The 16522-nt window shown below is 42.8% G+C and overlaps 1 protein-coding gene across 6 annotated transcripts in view; it reads right to left on the reverse strand.

Annotated features, from left to right (window-relative positions):
• Positions 1-16522, reverse strand: part of wdpcp (WD repeat containing planar cell polarity effector) — an 86785-nt gene that overhangs the window by 31837 nt on the left and 38426 nt on the right. For all 6 annotated transcript variants that reach the window (XR_013101337.1, XR_013101336.1, XM_004553467.5 and 3 more), the window contains 3 exons: positions 14353-14489; positions 10798-10989; positions 1715-2318 (listed from right to left, as the gene is read on the reverse strand). Coding sequence is in view for 4 of the 6 variants with exons in the window: in XM_004553467.5 (XP_004553524.2) it covers positions 1715-2318; positions 10798-10989; positions 14353-14489 (933 nt within the window). In the remaining 2 variants the exon portion in view is untranslated. The remainder of the gene's footprint in view (positions 1-1714; positions 2319-10797; positions 10990-14352; positions 14490-16522) is intronic.

Below are 16522 nucleotides of genomic sequence, written 5' to 3' on the forward strand. Positions count from 1 at the left end.
CCTCACTCTCCTGCTTTCAAACTTCGGTAGAGAGTTGCGTGCCACTGTCACATCTTCTTTCCAAAGTCACAATTAAAGATGCTGAATACGTGAGTGTGCTTCGGAGGGTGAGGTGGCTGCTTCGTAAAAATTTTGATTGGCAAACTTTATCTGGGGACCCCGAGGGACTTTGCAGCCACTGTAAACGATTTATCGGAAAAATGCATCCCAGAATGCTCCTCGGGGGCTCGTGCCCCGGGGCGATTATTGAATGACCTCTGAGAGCGTGACTCCCGCTAACCTTCCCGCCTGTCAACAAATTAACTTCCTTCAGGAGTGGAAAGGTACTGGGACGACCAGCTTGACAGCACTATTCACACAGGCGGGTTCAGACACAGCTTCAGATCCAAAACAGAGCAAGAGTGTCTGAAGGGAGGAAGGCACCTTCATTAGGAAAGGGAGTGAAGTGTTTTCTACTTGGAACTGTGTAATGTAAAATTTCAACAAATGTGAGGGAACTTATTCTTGGCAGAAGGAGTAAGAAATACAAAGAACTCAAAACAGGAAAACAGGTAAAACAGGAAAAATGGATCTCATTATCCATCTGTTTTATGTTTATTCCAAGTGGCAACCTCCAGGGCTGAAAAGCAGGTCAAATGTCAAAAACTGCAATTGCCTGAGTGACCACTTGAGGGTAACTTGCAAAAAAAAAAAAAAAAAAAAAAGTTAATCTCCATGAATTAGAAGTTAAAATATTGAACTGTACAAAGTTCAGAAAAGGTTTTGTAGTCCTTACAGCACACTTGTTGAGGCCTCAGTTGCAAGACTATAAGAACAGTTTGCAGCACATTGGCAACCTTGGCCAGGGCAAAATGTGCATTCCTCAACTGGTTACTGGAGAGCATTGGGTGAAATTAACTGCAAGGAGAAACAGGGTGTTGTACCAGGAATCTCCCTGTGATTGCTTTTGCTATGGTCAACCGTACCTTGAATGGAAGTCTCCGGGCTTGTCTGCAAATACTCAAACTCACACTATGTTTGCTTTCAAAATGAAAGTTGTGCTTTACCCCTGCAACCATATAAAAAGTGCAACTTCTACTTTGAAGGCAAACAGTCTCCATTTCCAGGTTGCGTTGCACTCTTCAGTTCCATGACAGCTGAACATAGCTTTGTTGCCAGCTGTTTGCAGGCAAGTTGGCATCTTCTATGCAATCTATAGGTGACTACAGCAACTTACTACTCACCAGCTGATCAGGGAACCCACTTTTCTCCCTAGCAACCAGTGATTACCACGAGGGTCATTAACCAGTTTCTAGGCCTCCAAAACGGAGGCCTTAAACTTTAGACTTAGGTTTACGGTCAGTAGCATGGCCACTTCGAGGAGGTTGAACCTTACAAGATGCCTCCTCTAATCAGTTTTTCTGGTGTTGGTTTGTTTTGGAGCATTTGTATAGCAATTATCTGAAGCTTATGTCTTTTTGTGCCATTAATTGTCCTAACATCCAAGAAGAATTTTAGTGCATGAGATTCTGCTATTTAATTTATGTGTTAAGTTAGCACGAGTTAGCCAATATCCATGGTTTGTAGATTTATCAAACAGTCTCAGCACACTAGCAATATGCATCTTTTATATAGCCCTTGTTTTTTTCCTATACAAGATTGTGGTGATTGACAATAACAAAACATTCCTCATAATTTCAGAAGACCATTTTTTGTCCAATGTTATTTTACCTACCTAGTCTAAATCTCAAAGCTGCCAGTGGTCCACCATGAAAAGAAAGTGCGAGCATATCTGTCCCCTCTGGGCCTCCATCCAAGCCAGTCGCCCATTGCAGTCCTGCCAGGCCTCCAGAACAGCGCAGGTGCTGAGCTAGTCTTAACGTGGGAGCTGAAGCTACCTCCTCTGATACGAGCGCCATATTTACAGGTGCCAAGCCCACATCAAAGCACATCAGCTCCTCCTGTCCTCCCCCTACCATGACAACAGCCCCAGCAGGGTGCCAGGCGAGGAGGGTGGCCGGCACGGGGCATGAGGCTAGGAAAGAGATCCCGCGTCGTTGGTCGTACAGGACTAAGGAGGAATCACTTAAGCCAAGAAGCAGAGTGGTCTCAGAGGGGTGACGCGAGCAGGAGACTGGGTGAGATGACAGCGGGATTCGGGTGACTGAAAGGCGGTGCAGGCGTCCTCGTGCACATTCATACACACAGGTATCAGCCCAGGACTCCTCTCTGAATCCCTGAGGCCCTGCAGGTAACTCCACTGTTAGGACCTGGTAGGGCTGGAGCAGGCTGAAGCGGCAGTCCAGAGGGTTGCCTTCAGTGTGGACTGAGCTTAGGACCTGAAGGAGAAAAAAGTTAGAGAGGACAAGGGAACAGCTTCAGAAATAATGGCATGAAGAGAAATTTCGAAGATGAAGAAAAATGATCTTGTAATCTTGTTTTGCACGGCTATATCCTGGCATGTAATGTTTCCACAGGAAATTGAAGCATGTGTGAAGGATCGTGGTACGCCTGTCTACAGACATCCCCGGTGGAGGCTTCACAGTTTGGTCTGGCAAATTCCTTTCTGAGATGGAATCTATATATGAAAATTAAGTACACATATTCACAGAGGATGATTTGTAATAATAATTTGCTTGACCCAAGATGCCTCATTTGCTGTTCAAACTTTCTGTTTACAAGAGGGAGCCAATCAGAAGACAACTGGATTTAAATCAGCACATTTCAGACCGGACATGAACTGTAGGGGGCCACCAAGGCCCAATATGAGGAGAGGATTATTTTAAACAGTGAATCAAGCACAGCTACTGTAATAAAGGGCAAGAAGAGCAATGTGGAGTTTGAAATCAACATAGTCCTCCTTCCTGATACAGGCATGCCAGCATGCTGAAACAAGATTTGAAGGATGATGTCTTCTCTCAGTGTTGAGGAACAAAAACATTACTGTAAACTTTAGGGGAAGAGGACTGCATCTACTGTAGATCAAGTGTATTTTAAAAAATGTTTTTATTAGTCTGTATTCATCATCAAAGATCTTTTAATTTTTGTTGCTGTTTTAACATGCTCTTCAACTTGAAACCTGTTTTGTGCTGCAACTGTTATTGAACTAACCTGTTTTGGAATAAAACGGCAGAGACAAAGACAGAACACGTGAGAGAAAGACAGAAATGAGTCATGCCGTGGCAGCAGCCCCAAACCCCCTGGAGATGGAAGAAATGGAGCCTTCCATATTGCTCATAAACACCCAGCTGTCAATCAAGACAGCTAATGATAAGAGCTCTATTTTAACTCAAGGTCAACAACATCTTCTCCCTAAGCATGCCATGGCTTGGCACATAATGATAAACAACCTCCTCTGTTTACCTGTGTGAGGAGCCAAGAGCTCAGCAATAGACATGGCAAATGACAAGAAAAGGAGCCCTTTTCACTGGATACATGAAGAAATCTTGAATTTTTTTGACCAGTGGTCAAATGCAAAATGTAGATTATTTCTGCCTGGCCTACAACCAGTTTGCGTGGGTACAATGGTCCTGCTATGCAAACAAGCACTGACATTGAGGGAGACAGGCCGTGTCACGGGTGGTAGTGTCGATAAACACCCACAAGAAACCTGGAACAGTATGTGGATGACAGGAGAACACAGGCTGTACTAAACATCAGTCCAACAGTTACACAGTCACTAAAAGAGCTTTTTAGGAAGGATTTCACCTTACCAAAGCCTCTATCAGAGCCCTGCATTGACCGTGGCAGCTTTGGCTAAATGAGCCCATTTCTTTTCGCCGTGTAGACAGAAAGAAGGATCGGCTGCCTGCCTGCCTGCCTGCCTTCCTTTCCTTTTGCAAAGCTGCTCGGCCCAGTTTTTTGGCAGGCATTGCCAAAAAGGGACTTAGAGGGAGGAAGGCAGGTTTTTTTTGCCTGCCCATGGTCTACAGCAGGAGAGAAGCAGATGACTGTCCTCCTGAAAGCTTTTTTTCCTCCCTATAATCCCCCAGAGCTAGCTCCTGCTGCACCCCAGGGGGTGGGTGCTGCGTGTGAATGTGTGTGTTTATTTGAAGCAGCAGGGTAGAGGGGCTCAATTCATGTAAAAGGTGGTGTATCCTGGGGCTGGTGCAGTTCTCTGGATAGCTTAATTTCTGCAAAGTGACACATGCGTGAAAATAAACTAGCACACAAATGCATAGCAGGTGAGGGTCCATCGTATTCACCCTACAGAACGCTGGACTCATAAGACCTACCTCAGTGCCAAAAACCGTGACACCCCCCACCCTTCAACTACATCGCATCCTTTCAGCTTTTCATCGCATGCCCGGCTTGCTAGTGCCCGCTGCCTGCTGTGAGCCTGCATGCCACCATGGCACCATCGGGGGGCTGAGGTGCAGCTGACTCAGCTCCGTTTCACCTGACAGATGACCCTCCAAGAACAGGGATCAGAGGGCAGAGGCAGCTAAAGTTCTGAGCCAACAAATAAATACTACATGGGCGGATTCAACCTGCAGCAGCCACTATTTACATTTTTAAAAATGTACAATGTGCACAAAAAACATGTATGACGTGAGAAAATAACAGCATGTTCAACCCAAGTTGGGATATTCATAACACAGCTGATGATAATTGCTTTATTACACTCTCAGCCCCTCTATAAATATTTCTGACCAACATTATTCACAGTTTAAATATTAAACCAGCTTTAGCACCATTGCACATAATATTCATCATCTAATCCTGCTCTGTGGCACATTTAATTCAGAATTGGTATCAAGAAAGTAAAAGAAAAAGATTAAAGTCACTAGAAAAGTGGATTATGGAAGTCAGAATCCAGGCTACTGAACTGACTAGTGTTTCAATAGAGACAGTGGCTGTGAAAAGTCCCTGAGTCTATCAATCCATGAGGCTGCAGGTCATAATCCCATAACCCCCCCTCACCAATGAAAATATTTAAGTTATTTAAGACAGCAGTCCCCAACCTTTTTTGCACCATGGACCAGTTTATGTCCGACAATATTTTCCATGCACTGCCCTTTAAGGTGTTGCGGATAAATACAACAAAATAAAACCAGTAATTGTACCAAAAAAAAGAAGATTTATTTATAACACACGGGAAAAGACCCAGGGAAACCGAGTTAGCGATTAAAACGATAAAAAAAAATAACACTAAAAACCGTTAGAAACCCTGAAAACCATGAATTTCACTCCCAAGCCTCAACTCTCGTGGCCCAGTACCAAATGACTCACAGACTGGTACCAGTCCGTGGCCCGGGGGTTGGGGACTGCTGTTTTAAGAAGTTCAAAAACACAAAGATCAAGAAGAAGTGGCAATCCTGAACAGTTGACTGCTGAAGTGAGCAGATGATGGCTCCGTTAAACTGTAGGAGGTGATTAGCTGCCGCAGTGTGAGCCCACTAGGGGAATAGTGGGCTCACAAAGATGCTCTGACTTTAGGTTTATCACACAATCACGCTCTCTCTATTTGAGTGGTCTCATCCATTTTCCCCAATCTTAATGTGATGCATATGCTACGACCTCAAACCAGTTGGACACCTCAAGGAGATTTTTGACTGATTTGTTGAGAGTGCATTATTGGTACATTCATCAAAACATTAAGGGGGTAGCATCTCTTGGAAGAGTGGTCTTCCATCCCTCCAGTACTGTGTTTGGTTATATATCTGTCACTCTTTTGTATTTCATATAGTTACAATGAATATTCTCATGGAGTGCCGTCATTTCACCATTTCACTTTTTTATGCATTGACCTGTGTATTTAAATATGTTGTATTTACTGGCCTTAAGTATAATAGTGCCTCAAATATTTTAGTGGATGCATTTGATAGTGCTAAAAGCGACATTCAGTGCCAGAAGCACCCACACTCCTACAGCCAGTGTAGTTGCATTGTAACTCCAGGTAATCTTTAAGTCGAAGGTACGCCTCATATTCCATCATCTGGACTGAGCAAAGTCAAGCAAAATGTCCCTGAAGGCAACACAACTGATTAGGAGATTTAAGAAAATTCAAGACTTGCAGGGTTATGGAGGTTTCTGCCTTTCAGGGCCAAAATATAATCTTGAAATGCTAACATTACTCTAAAGACCAGAAAGGAAGAAAGACAAACGATAAAACTGTTGACCTGCAGTTGGCTGTGTGATCTCTACAATAAGATGTAGGTGATGTGTTACTCTTTAGATTTTAAACAGACTTAGCATAGCACAGTAAATATTTACAAATCACTGGGACTTCATCATTTACAAAGCCAAATCTTTTTCACCTCTTTTAACAAGCTGCCCTTAAACAACAATCGACCTGTAAAAAAGGTGTAGAGATGTGTCGTAATGTGTCCAGAAAAGCAAAGCTTTGTTTGCCTGTGAACTCTTCAGAGTATATTGTGGCATGTGAATGTACAGCATTCCCTGAATCTGGGAGCATAAAATAAAAAATGATGAATCAGGTCAAGAATGAGAGTGAGCAAGTGAGTGAACAGATGTGCAAACGAGAGACAGAGAAAAGGGGATGCAGACAGAAATATGTAGAAAAGATGATGAGAAAGAGTGGAAATGGAAAAGAATAAAGAGAGGAGAAAGATGCAAAGAGAGCAGAGACAAGGAGAGAGGGAGACAGACACAGAGAGAGAAAGAAAGACTTCTAGTAAGTAGCTTTCTCCTGGTTATTGGTTTCAGTGACTGGTCAAAACTATTCTTCTCCATTCTTCTCCTCTCTCTCTCTCACCGGCACCTTTTTTCCCCCTCCATGGCGTGAAAGATAAAGCGGACGGGCCCAACTGTGTGGCTGGCCCTTGTTCACAGCAGTGGCCTTTTGAAGCCAATTTTCCAGCTCACGGAGCAGAGAAAGACAGGGAGAGACGGATAGAGAGAGACGGAGGGACTTGGAGGAGAGTCGAGGGATGAGGGGTGTTTGGGGAGGCGGAGGGGGGATAGCTGGGTGGGACTGGGGAAGTTTTAGGTATGTGATTTGGGGTTAGAGTTGAAGTACTGATGTGAGAAAATGCACAGGCACAGCGGGATTACGAACCAAAATATTCCTCATACCTTCCCCGGCTGAAAATAACGGAGGGAATATCGTTCACTGGACGCAAAACTGTACCAGCAGTGCTCCCAGTGTGATGTTTAAAAAGCAGCGGAGCTTGGGGGTAAATCGACACTTTGGATTCAGCACCAGACCCTTTCATGGTACAAATTATTTTGCAGTGCATTTCTGAAACGTGCTTTAATTCTTCATATTAAGACTGCAGCTTTTAATTTTTAAGGAGCAAGTCTTGCCAGCAATCTTGCTTCAAAAGCACCCTTACTCTTCATCACAGTGTTCTTGAAGTGAAGAATAAATAAAATATAGATTAGAAATTATTTCATTTCTATGAATTTTTTTTTTTTTGCTCTACTCTTAAGTCAAAAAATAATTAAAAGACAGCACAAATCAACAAACAAATGCAGATCAAACAACTACAGACTGTTTGGTGACAGATAACAGGATAGACATACAGTTAAAAAAAAAAGTGTTTGGAAATAATCGGGGAAAAAAAGCAAAAGCAAACAAAACATTCATCTCACTTCATTTAAGATTATTCAATTCCAGGAAATGGCTGATTTATGTGTTTGTTTGGAGGGGGAGGGTGTATAAAGTATGAAGGAAGGATCATTAAAAATGTTAACTGGCTCCTGCATAAAAACCAACTGTGTATGTTTTCCTCTCTTTACCCCCCCACGTTCCGTGGCTCCACTTATCAGCATGAGGAGGGAGGAGGTGGTGAGGGGGGTATACGAATTAAGACCACATAGGGAAAGAAATCAGACTTTTTTAAATGCCGAGACTGGCTAGAAAATTGGCTTAGTGCGGCAGATAGCGAACTGAACAAAAGGAACATATATATGAGCTTGAAGTGATTGAAGTAGCTGGCGTCGCCCGATGTGTGCCCAGCATTTGATTCCCGCTACGGCTCTTACATAAACTGCTCGCTTAATTTCACACCGCGCATCTGAAAAATGACAACAAACGCTTTCATTAGAGAGCGATGGCGCAGCCCCATGAAGAGACTTTAATGTTCTTGAAGCGAGGAGGAAGGAAGGAGGAGAAGGATGAGAGAGGGGGGGGGGGGGGGGGGGGGGGGGGTGTTGAAGGAGACACAGACTAAACTAGGTGAAGGAGTGTGATAAATGTGGCGAGCATTCCAAAAACAAGAAGAAAAACCAGCAAACAGCATCTGCTTTGATTATTTCAATATTCATGTACACCCCCCCCCACACACACACACCTCCAATTCCTCCCTCTTTCTCTGCTGCGTGAATTTGTTTTCCTAGTGTGCGATTGGTAACGCTCATTTTTCCTCCTTCTCCCTTCTCTCTTTGGTGTGGCGAATATTTTGCATATGCTTACTGAGGTACACGTACCGGGGTTAGAGTTAAGCCCGGTTTGGTAATTTGGGATCTTTCATCTGCTTTCGGCACGAGGCCAATCCTACACTGACACAGAATCGGGTCATGGGTAGGGTTTTTGCCACAGGGCACGAGGATGTGCGTTTCAGCCTGTGCGTGAATGTGTGGGCGTTCTCCTTCACGCTGTACCACAGCTTAGCTCTTGCTTTTTTCATATGGTGATGCATGAAGGTGCAACACAGAGGTACCACCCTTGAGGTGACTAACACACCATCCCCAATCCCATCCAGAATAACACAGGTCTCTCCTCAAATTCAGCAGCTTTGTTGCCCCTTTTTCCCTCGCTGGTGTCTGGTGAGTGTGTCTGCAAGCTTCCCTGTGTGTGAAACTACAAAAATATATGGGATGACTTTGTGTTACTGATACTGAGAGCTTCAAATAAAGACTGAAAAGTATTTTATAAGTATTTACTATATTTCATTATGTGTTCATGTTACTAAAATTCAACTTAGCCTTGCTCTAAAAATTCCTAGTTCAATAATGAGAGCATCCATCCTTGCCAAATCATCAGCTACCATTATACAAAATCTACTGTGAACACTTAGGAAGTATGAGGATTTCTGCACTGATTAATTAATCTTCATCTCAGTCATGAACAGATGGACTTAATAATCAATCACACTTTAGGCTTTAAGAAAACATGAATGTCTTTGCAACTTATTTCAAAGCTACTTGTAGTCAGGTAATTTAACTAAGAAGTTAAGGTAAAAGACATATGTGGTTTGTAGAGGTGAACAGATTCTTTTATAGAGAGATTCTAGGTGCAGCTAATCGGTGGCAGGGGGGGGTCTCAGGATCACATCTCCGATTTGGTTCTGTTGGCTATGTCGACTGATGACTTCCAGCTTAAACCCGATCGGTTTGCTGGTGGTGAAGTGGCGGGGATGACAATTAGCACCTCAAGTCTGAAGCGAGGGAAGGCTGTAGGTGCTCACTGCAGTTTGGGAGCAGTTGTTGCTTCAAGTGGAGGACATTAAGCATCTATTCCTAAGTGGGGGAAGAGTATTGAGGTTTTGCAGACACATGACCACTAACCATGTGATCTTAATTTGTCCACCATTTTGGGCATGTGACAATCATGGTAGGGTCAAATGACTAAGCTCCTAATCACACAGGCCTAGAAACTGGTCAGTGACCCTCTGGCAACCACTGATGATTAGGGAAAAATGTGTACTCCTCAGCCAGTCAGGAAAAATCTCCCTGCAATTTCTTTGGTTGCTATTGCTGCATTTGCCTGTGGTTTGCATGGAAGACTCTGCTTTGTCTACAACCACTTGTATTGTCTTGGCATTGCAAACATTTGTTGGTTTGCATCGCCCTTTCCAAGAAGTCAGCTAATGTTTGCACATATGTAGGTATCCAAAGCAAAGCAAAGCACAGGAAGCCGCTGCAATCTGTTAGCGACCAAAGCAATAAAAACAATGTTTTTCTCAGCACCGTTTGCAACAGCCAGCAACCTCCAGGAAGCACTCGCCAACCAGTTGTGCGATATACATGTCACGCTCATGACCAGTGATTGTATCAGACCCAATATGTTGGACAACTATAGCAAGACTCTATAGCAGGAGACTGAAATATGGATTGTCTGCAGCAGTGTGGCTGCTGCACCAATCTATTGCAGTGAAGAGAGCTGAGAGAGAAGGTGAAAGTGTAGATTTTCTGGTTGTTCCCACCCTTACATAGGGTCATGTGCTGTGGGCAGTGACTGAAAGATGAGACAGCATATAAAAGCACACACAGCTTTAGATATAGCATCAGGAGCTTGTTCTGTCAGGAGGAACTCAGAATAAAACTGTGACTCCAGGTCAGAAGAAACCAGCTAAATGCCCCGTAGGTGAGGTGGATTGTGAGTGATGTCACTGCTCAAATCCACCAGCCATGTCAACCTCAGTCATCACTTAAGATGCTTGAATTGCTCCACAGGGAGTAGGAGCTTTCTTCCCAAGAAAACGATGGGAGTAATCATTTTCTGCAAATGTATTCACACATAAGTCTGATATACCCGCAGTAACCCCAAAAGCATCCAAGACCAATTCATTAACCCTCTCCAAACCAGTAAAACATTGGAATGAGCAAAGACCATTACCGCTCTGGTTTCCCTGTAGGTAATTGTCTTTCATAGTTTTCATTCCACAACCTTTTCCTCTGTTTTAATGAATACAGGGTTTGTTCGACTGCTTACATGTGGTGTTCATTGGAACCTTTATTAAGGTCTTAAAATCCAAACAAGAGGTTTAAAGTTTTGAGCGGTTTGACTAAACCTTTATCATAGAATTTTGACAAGTTGTACTAGGAAATGCACAGTTGGAAATTCCCTGTGTTTAATGTAGCCATCATAAGTATACCTGTGCTATGCTCTGTGTGTGTGTGTGTGTGTACCTTCAGGCCTTCAGCAGGTGAGCAGCTGATTAGGACAAGGTTATTCCTGTGTGTATCTGTGGGAGTCCAGGGCCATAGCTCCTCACTGGACTCATCCTGGTTCCACCAGCAGAGCGCCACATCCTGGACACTGTTGAGACCTACATGTCTGTGGAGCCTACGACCACACCCGCCCAACTCCACACATACCACCTGGACACAAAAATACAAAACAGTGAAAATGGGCAATTAAAATAGTAGGAAGACAGAGATTCTTGAAGTTAGAACATATTTTATGAAGAATGGGAAAGATATGCGAGCATCTCAGTGTTTCGCTCATTTGGATTCACCTTCCTGGCCTGTTTTAAAACCCGAGGGCTCTGACACTTTCACGGCTGGAGCCCCTGGTGCCTCTGCTGTCCTTCCCCCATCCTGTTTTTGTTGATGTCTAAGGTTGTTTTTTCATCTTCCATTATTAATGTCTGTGTGCGTTTTGTTCTGTCGGGCTTGTTGTTTTAGTGATGTGCATATTTTTTGGGAAGGTCCGCCACGCTCTACGGGCCACAACAAAGAGACGCACAGTAATGAGCTCTCGTGGCGCTTGGGGGGGTGGGCGGGTTACACACATTCACACAGACACACAAATAGACACACATACATAAATATGTGCATGTATGTATACAATCATTGATTTATAAAGTAAACAAACACTCTTGGATAGACACACAAAGTGCAGGTACACACACACAGCCCCATATTCATACAAACCTTTCATATATTCTTTATCTTCAGCCATACTCACTAACACAAGGAACCAGAGTCAATGGCTAATGCGCACACATTAAGAGACACACACACATCCATGACCTCTGTCACTCTGCAGAAGAATGGCTAAAACCTGATAGGTAGAGGGAGGACAGAGGTGAAGGAGGCAAAAGAGAGAGGAATAAATGGTGATAACGAATTTTAAAAAAGCTGATTGTTTGGGTTTGGAGAGAGGGTTAAGAAAGGCAAGTGAGGTGAAAGCTGCTGTCATGCACTATAGCTTCAGGGAAATGAGAATTGAGGAATAAAATAAAAGCATGAATTAATGAATGAGTGAAGGACGAAACAAAAAAGTGCACATGAAGAGGTTAAAAAGAAATCCAGATTAATTAGATCAGTATCAGTAATAGATCAATGAGAGGTTTGTGCCAAAATAAATGTTTGAAACCTAGGAAAAGAGCAGTTGTAACATCAAAATCCCCCTAAAAGGGCATCAGCAGGAATTTGGGAATATGTCTTTAGAAAATCAATTACTAAAAACATGTCTCAACAAAAGAAAATGGTCTAAAAGTCCCAGAACATGCAGAAATTAGTAAATCGACAAGCTGTACTGTATGAGTGGAGCAGATTTGAGAGTCAGTGGTCCATGTCTGCCCTCCTTGCCCCCTCGGGGGGGGGGAAATTTGCTTTGGACACAGAATACGCCTGAAAATGATGGAGCTACATCCGATGATAAAGGGAACAAAGAGTTGCTCCAAACAGCTGAACGGGAGATCACTGACAGATTAGAAATGGAAAAGAAAAAATAAAATCTGAAAATCACTGGGTTAATAACACACTCTATCTCTACCCCCCGTATGTCCCCTCCATCCCTACCCATCTCTTCGCTCTTCTAGGTTTTTTTTTCTGCTGGCGTTTGCTGGTCAGCAATAATCAAAAACCACTTTCTGTGGGCCGGATTAGTTTAGCCCCCCCCTCAACGCCCCCTACTCTCCCTTCTCCAGCTTAGCCCACTGGACCAGTGCGGCGTGTACGCGTGTGCGTGTGTGTTGTAGGGAATGGGCAGCTGGGCATATGTGTACACATGTGTGTACTGGTCGCAGGTTGCATGCATGTATGTGCACATGCATTGACAGAGGTGTGTTGGATGTACAATATGGAGTGGTGGGGGTGATGCGGGGGGGTGTCTTATCAGGACTGTGCTTCTGGAGACAGACGCACAGCAGCAACGATTGCTTTTACACACACTGACACACACACACACACACACACACACCCCCACACACCCCCCCCCCCCCCCCCCACACACACACACACACACAGCCCTTAACAAAAGGGCCTGGCAGTAATGTGATAATGCCAGGGTTAGCGGTTAGCCAGCTAGCAAAGGAGGACAGAGTGTAGTTTTGTTTTGTGGGAAGAACCGTCCTACATAATCAAGCATATTACTAACAGCTAAAAAAAAAAAAAAAAAAAAAACACCTTCAGATCAGAGGGAGCCCAATACACACCTGAATGGAGATTAACAGACAGGAACAGGGAAGTCGCAGAGCCAGAGTCAAACTGGGAACATGTGAGCTATAAAGGCTACATTCTCATGATAATGTATATTGTATTGATGTAATACTAAACTGAACCAGTTGGAGAAATATTTATGACTTTTAATCCATTTCCCACCCTCATTTTCTTGAAGTGTGTCTCTGAAAACAATTTTTCCGTTTGACTGGTCTCATATGTGCTGATTCATGTCATGTGTACAAATGGAATATTTTCCTCTTTCAAAGCATGAAAAGAGCAGTTGGTGGTGGTGTGAATCATTTCATTTTTTACATCACAGACCACAGTTGGAGGCCTACATGGGACTTCAACTGCTTTACTCTAATTGCCTTATTAATTATCATTAGAAACTGTGTTAGGTTTAGGTAGTAAGAGGTTTTTTGTTAGGTTCAGGATATATGTTTATGTTTTATAAACTTCTTAGTTAGGTTTACAGAAACATCTTATTACATCTTATTAATAAACATTTTATTAGTTGCAGGGTGACACAGGTTACAGTCTGGATAAAATACATGCAAAAGACATGAAACATACTTCCCACTGAAATGCATTACATTCAAATTCATTCTAACTTCACAAAAATGAAATAATTTGTGTTCGCGATCATGAACAGATTTCTTTTTTTGTAACCTCTTCACATTTTGCCACAAGGCCGAGCGTTCAACCTCATATTTAAGAAAATGTGATGAGAAAAATATTGGATTAATGGTTTATTATTTACAGCCATTTAAATAAGATTTAATTTTCACATCTTTGTCAAAATCCATAGTGATGGTCTACAGATTACAAAAATCATGCCACCGTCCATATAGATTGAGAACAGACTGGAGGAAACTATTCTTAGTGGACTTTCCAAGCCAGAGTTGGTAATTTATCTAGCTGTCACAGGGAGAAGGTCAATAACAAATCAAGGACCCAGCAGGTTCTGACTGAGCTTCAACATGTTTTTTTTCTTTCCTAGCAGCATTTTCATAGTTATTTTTAATGGCATTTCCTCTCCGGTGTCCACTGAAAGGACATGTAACTGTTTTACTTAATCTCAACAAGAAAAAGTACCCTACCGAATGTGAAACTGATCCAAGAAAACACTCTGGAAGTGTTTCCCAAGCAGCTGGCTACATTGAGTGCACTTTTTCTTTTTGGCCTCCGTTTTATTTTATTTTTTAAACACTTCTCCCTCTCTTTTTGCAATCATCAACCTAAAGACACACATGCTTAAGCACACACATTTCTCCATCAATGCGTTACCTGTACCTTGATTTCAGAGGGTGAGAGTTTGTCTGTTCGCCTGCCAGTCTCTGGGGAGTTCTGGGTCTTTTTGTTCAGGTAGACTGCCGCCACTTGGCTCTGCTCCAGGAAGGACAGCAGAATCAGCCTATCGCTCAGCACCGCTGGCAAAGACATCGTCACACGAAATGTCATCATTCAAAGCAGAACAAAAAAACCCACCACAACTGTGTGCTATTGAGGAGAACCATATTATTAGAGCACAATTACAGCTTTTACTTGTAAACACATGAGAAAAATGTGGAATAATTTAGTAGCAAATCTGCATGTTATGATTCATCAAGTTTTTCTGATTGTAAATCTACAAAGTCTGCAATAGCTTCATTAATATTCATCATTAATCACTGACAGCTGGACACATCAAGTAATAAAGACTGGGCTTTTTATGTGGAAAATATCCAGACCTATCCTGTTAGCTTCCACACTGTTAACTCTGCAACCTGTACAGCGTCCTGGAGATCCTTTCTAAACATTATGCTCTCCTTACACTTTAATGCAGCTTATCACCCTTCATCGGTTTCCATTAGTTTTGAGCATCTGTCTCACATCCCGTCAATAATTCTTCCTTCCTACTCTTTCCTTTTCACCTAGTCTACTCATTTCCTATCTCCACCTTCCTGCATCCCCCCCTCTTCTGTATCTCTTCCCCTCCTGTCAGTGCACTGGAAGCTCTAAGGCCTTTTTGTGGTAGAAGAACACACTTGATCCTGTTCAACTCTTCAGGAGCTGCATGGAAACGCTGATTAGCAATTAAGCCTCCCTCTCCTTCAAATTAATCTGTTTATGAAACCAATTAAATGGAAAGGGTGGGGGTGTTGTTACACATGCAGGATATCTGCTGCTTTGAGTTGAACGAGTAAGGCTGCACCCCGAGATTCAGAAATCTAACCAGCAATTAATCATGGTATGTGTGTATTTATAAACGTAGGGTATTGGTACGATTACACGTCAAATTATCCTGTTGTGTGAAAATTTCAAATTAATATGCAAATATTCACGTGCGAAGAGAAATGCAGAAAAACTAGCATTTTAAATCAGGTCAACTGAGTCAGGTTGTCCTCATGTTGAAGTTGGATTATAAAGCATTCGTAACTAAAACTGGTTCAAGGCTTAAACCATTAAAAAACAAAACAACAACAACAAAAAAAAAAAAACCCAGCCATTAACGATGCCTTAGCTTTACAAAACAACATTTAATGCAGTAGTAAGCGTCTTTGTAATAGATTATAGACAAATCGAGTTAAATGCAGTTTAGTATTGATCTCGATGGGTGTCTATAAACGGGATTAAGATTAATCCCATTCATTTCCAAATGAAGGAAGGGATGTGAACCCAGGCTGTGGCCCAATCTGGGACCAGGTGGCTGATTTGGCATTAAGAACCAGACCTTCATGACCCACCCGTGAACACCCCAGACGCACACACATTTTAGACACATTCAAATCTACCATTGCAGACAAATGCACGGATAGCTACAAATACATTCATACAGACAAGCCTGCAACCACGGTTTATGCATGCATTTCTACACTCAGTAACACATGTAGAAATGCATTCACGCCCACAAGCATACGGCAAAGCTAACACATGGCCCCACGAAACGTACTCAGACAAAATGCACACACACACACACACACACACACACACACACACACACACACACACACACACACACACACACACACACACACACAGTCCCCTAAATCCATTTAATGCCATCTCCTCAGCAGCATGTTGACATAAGAGGCCAATGGGCTTAACCAAAGCACATTTAAACAGTGGTAAATGAAACCGGCTATGAAAAAATCACTTAAGGATGCTTAATCGTAGAGCATACGCGCAGCTTGGCCCAGCCACCGGCCAAAGGAAGCTGCTAATACTTTGATGGTGTAAAATGTTTGTAATCTGCAGCTCTTTATGATGCAATCAGAGCTCATGGTAGGAACACTGTCGTAACCAGCATTCAGGATGCAAAGTTTAACAAAGGAGTACGAGTGTGCTTTGTTGCTTTGTGAAATAAAAACAGACCTGGATGCAGTTGCTTTAAGTACCAAACCTCACATTTAGCTGAAACCATGCAAATCAAAGGGATTTTCGTTTGCATACAAACACCAAAAAGCTTTTTTTCTCTCCGTTT

This window comes from Maylandia zebra, linkage group LG13 (genome assembly GCF_041146795.1).
Source record: "Maylandia zebra isolate NMK-2024a linkage group LG13, Mzebra_GT3a, whole genome shotgun sequence".
Lineage (NCBI taxonomy): Eukaryota > Metazoa > Chordata > Actinopteri > Cichliformes > Cichlidae > Maylandia > Maylandia zebra.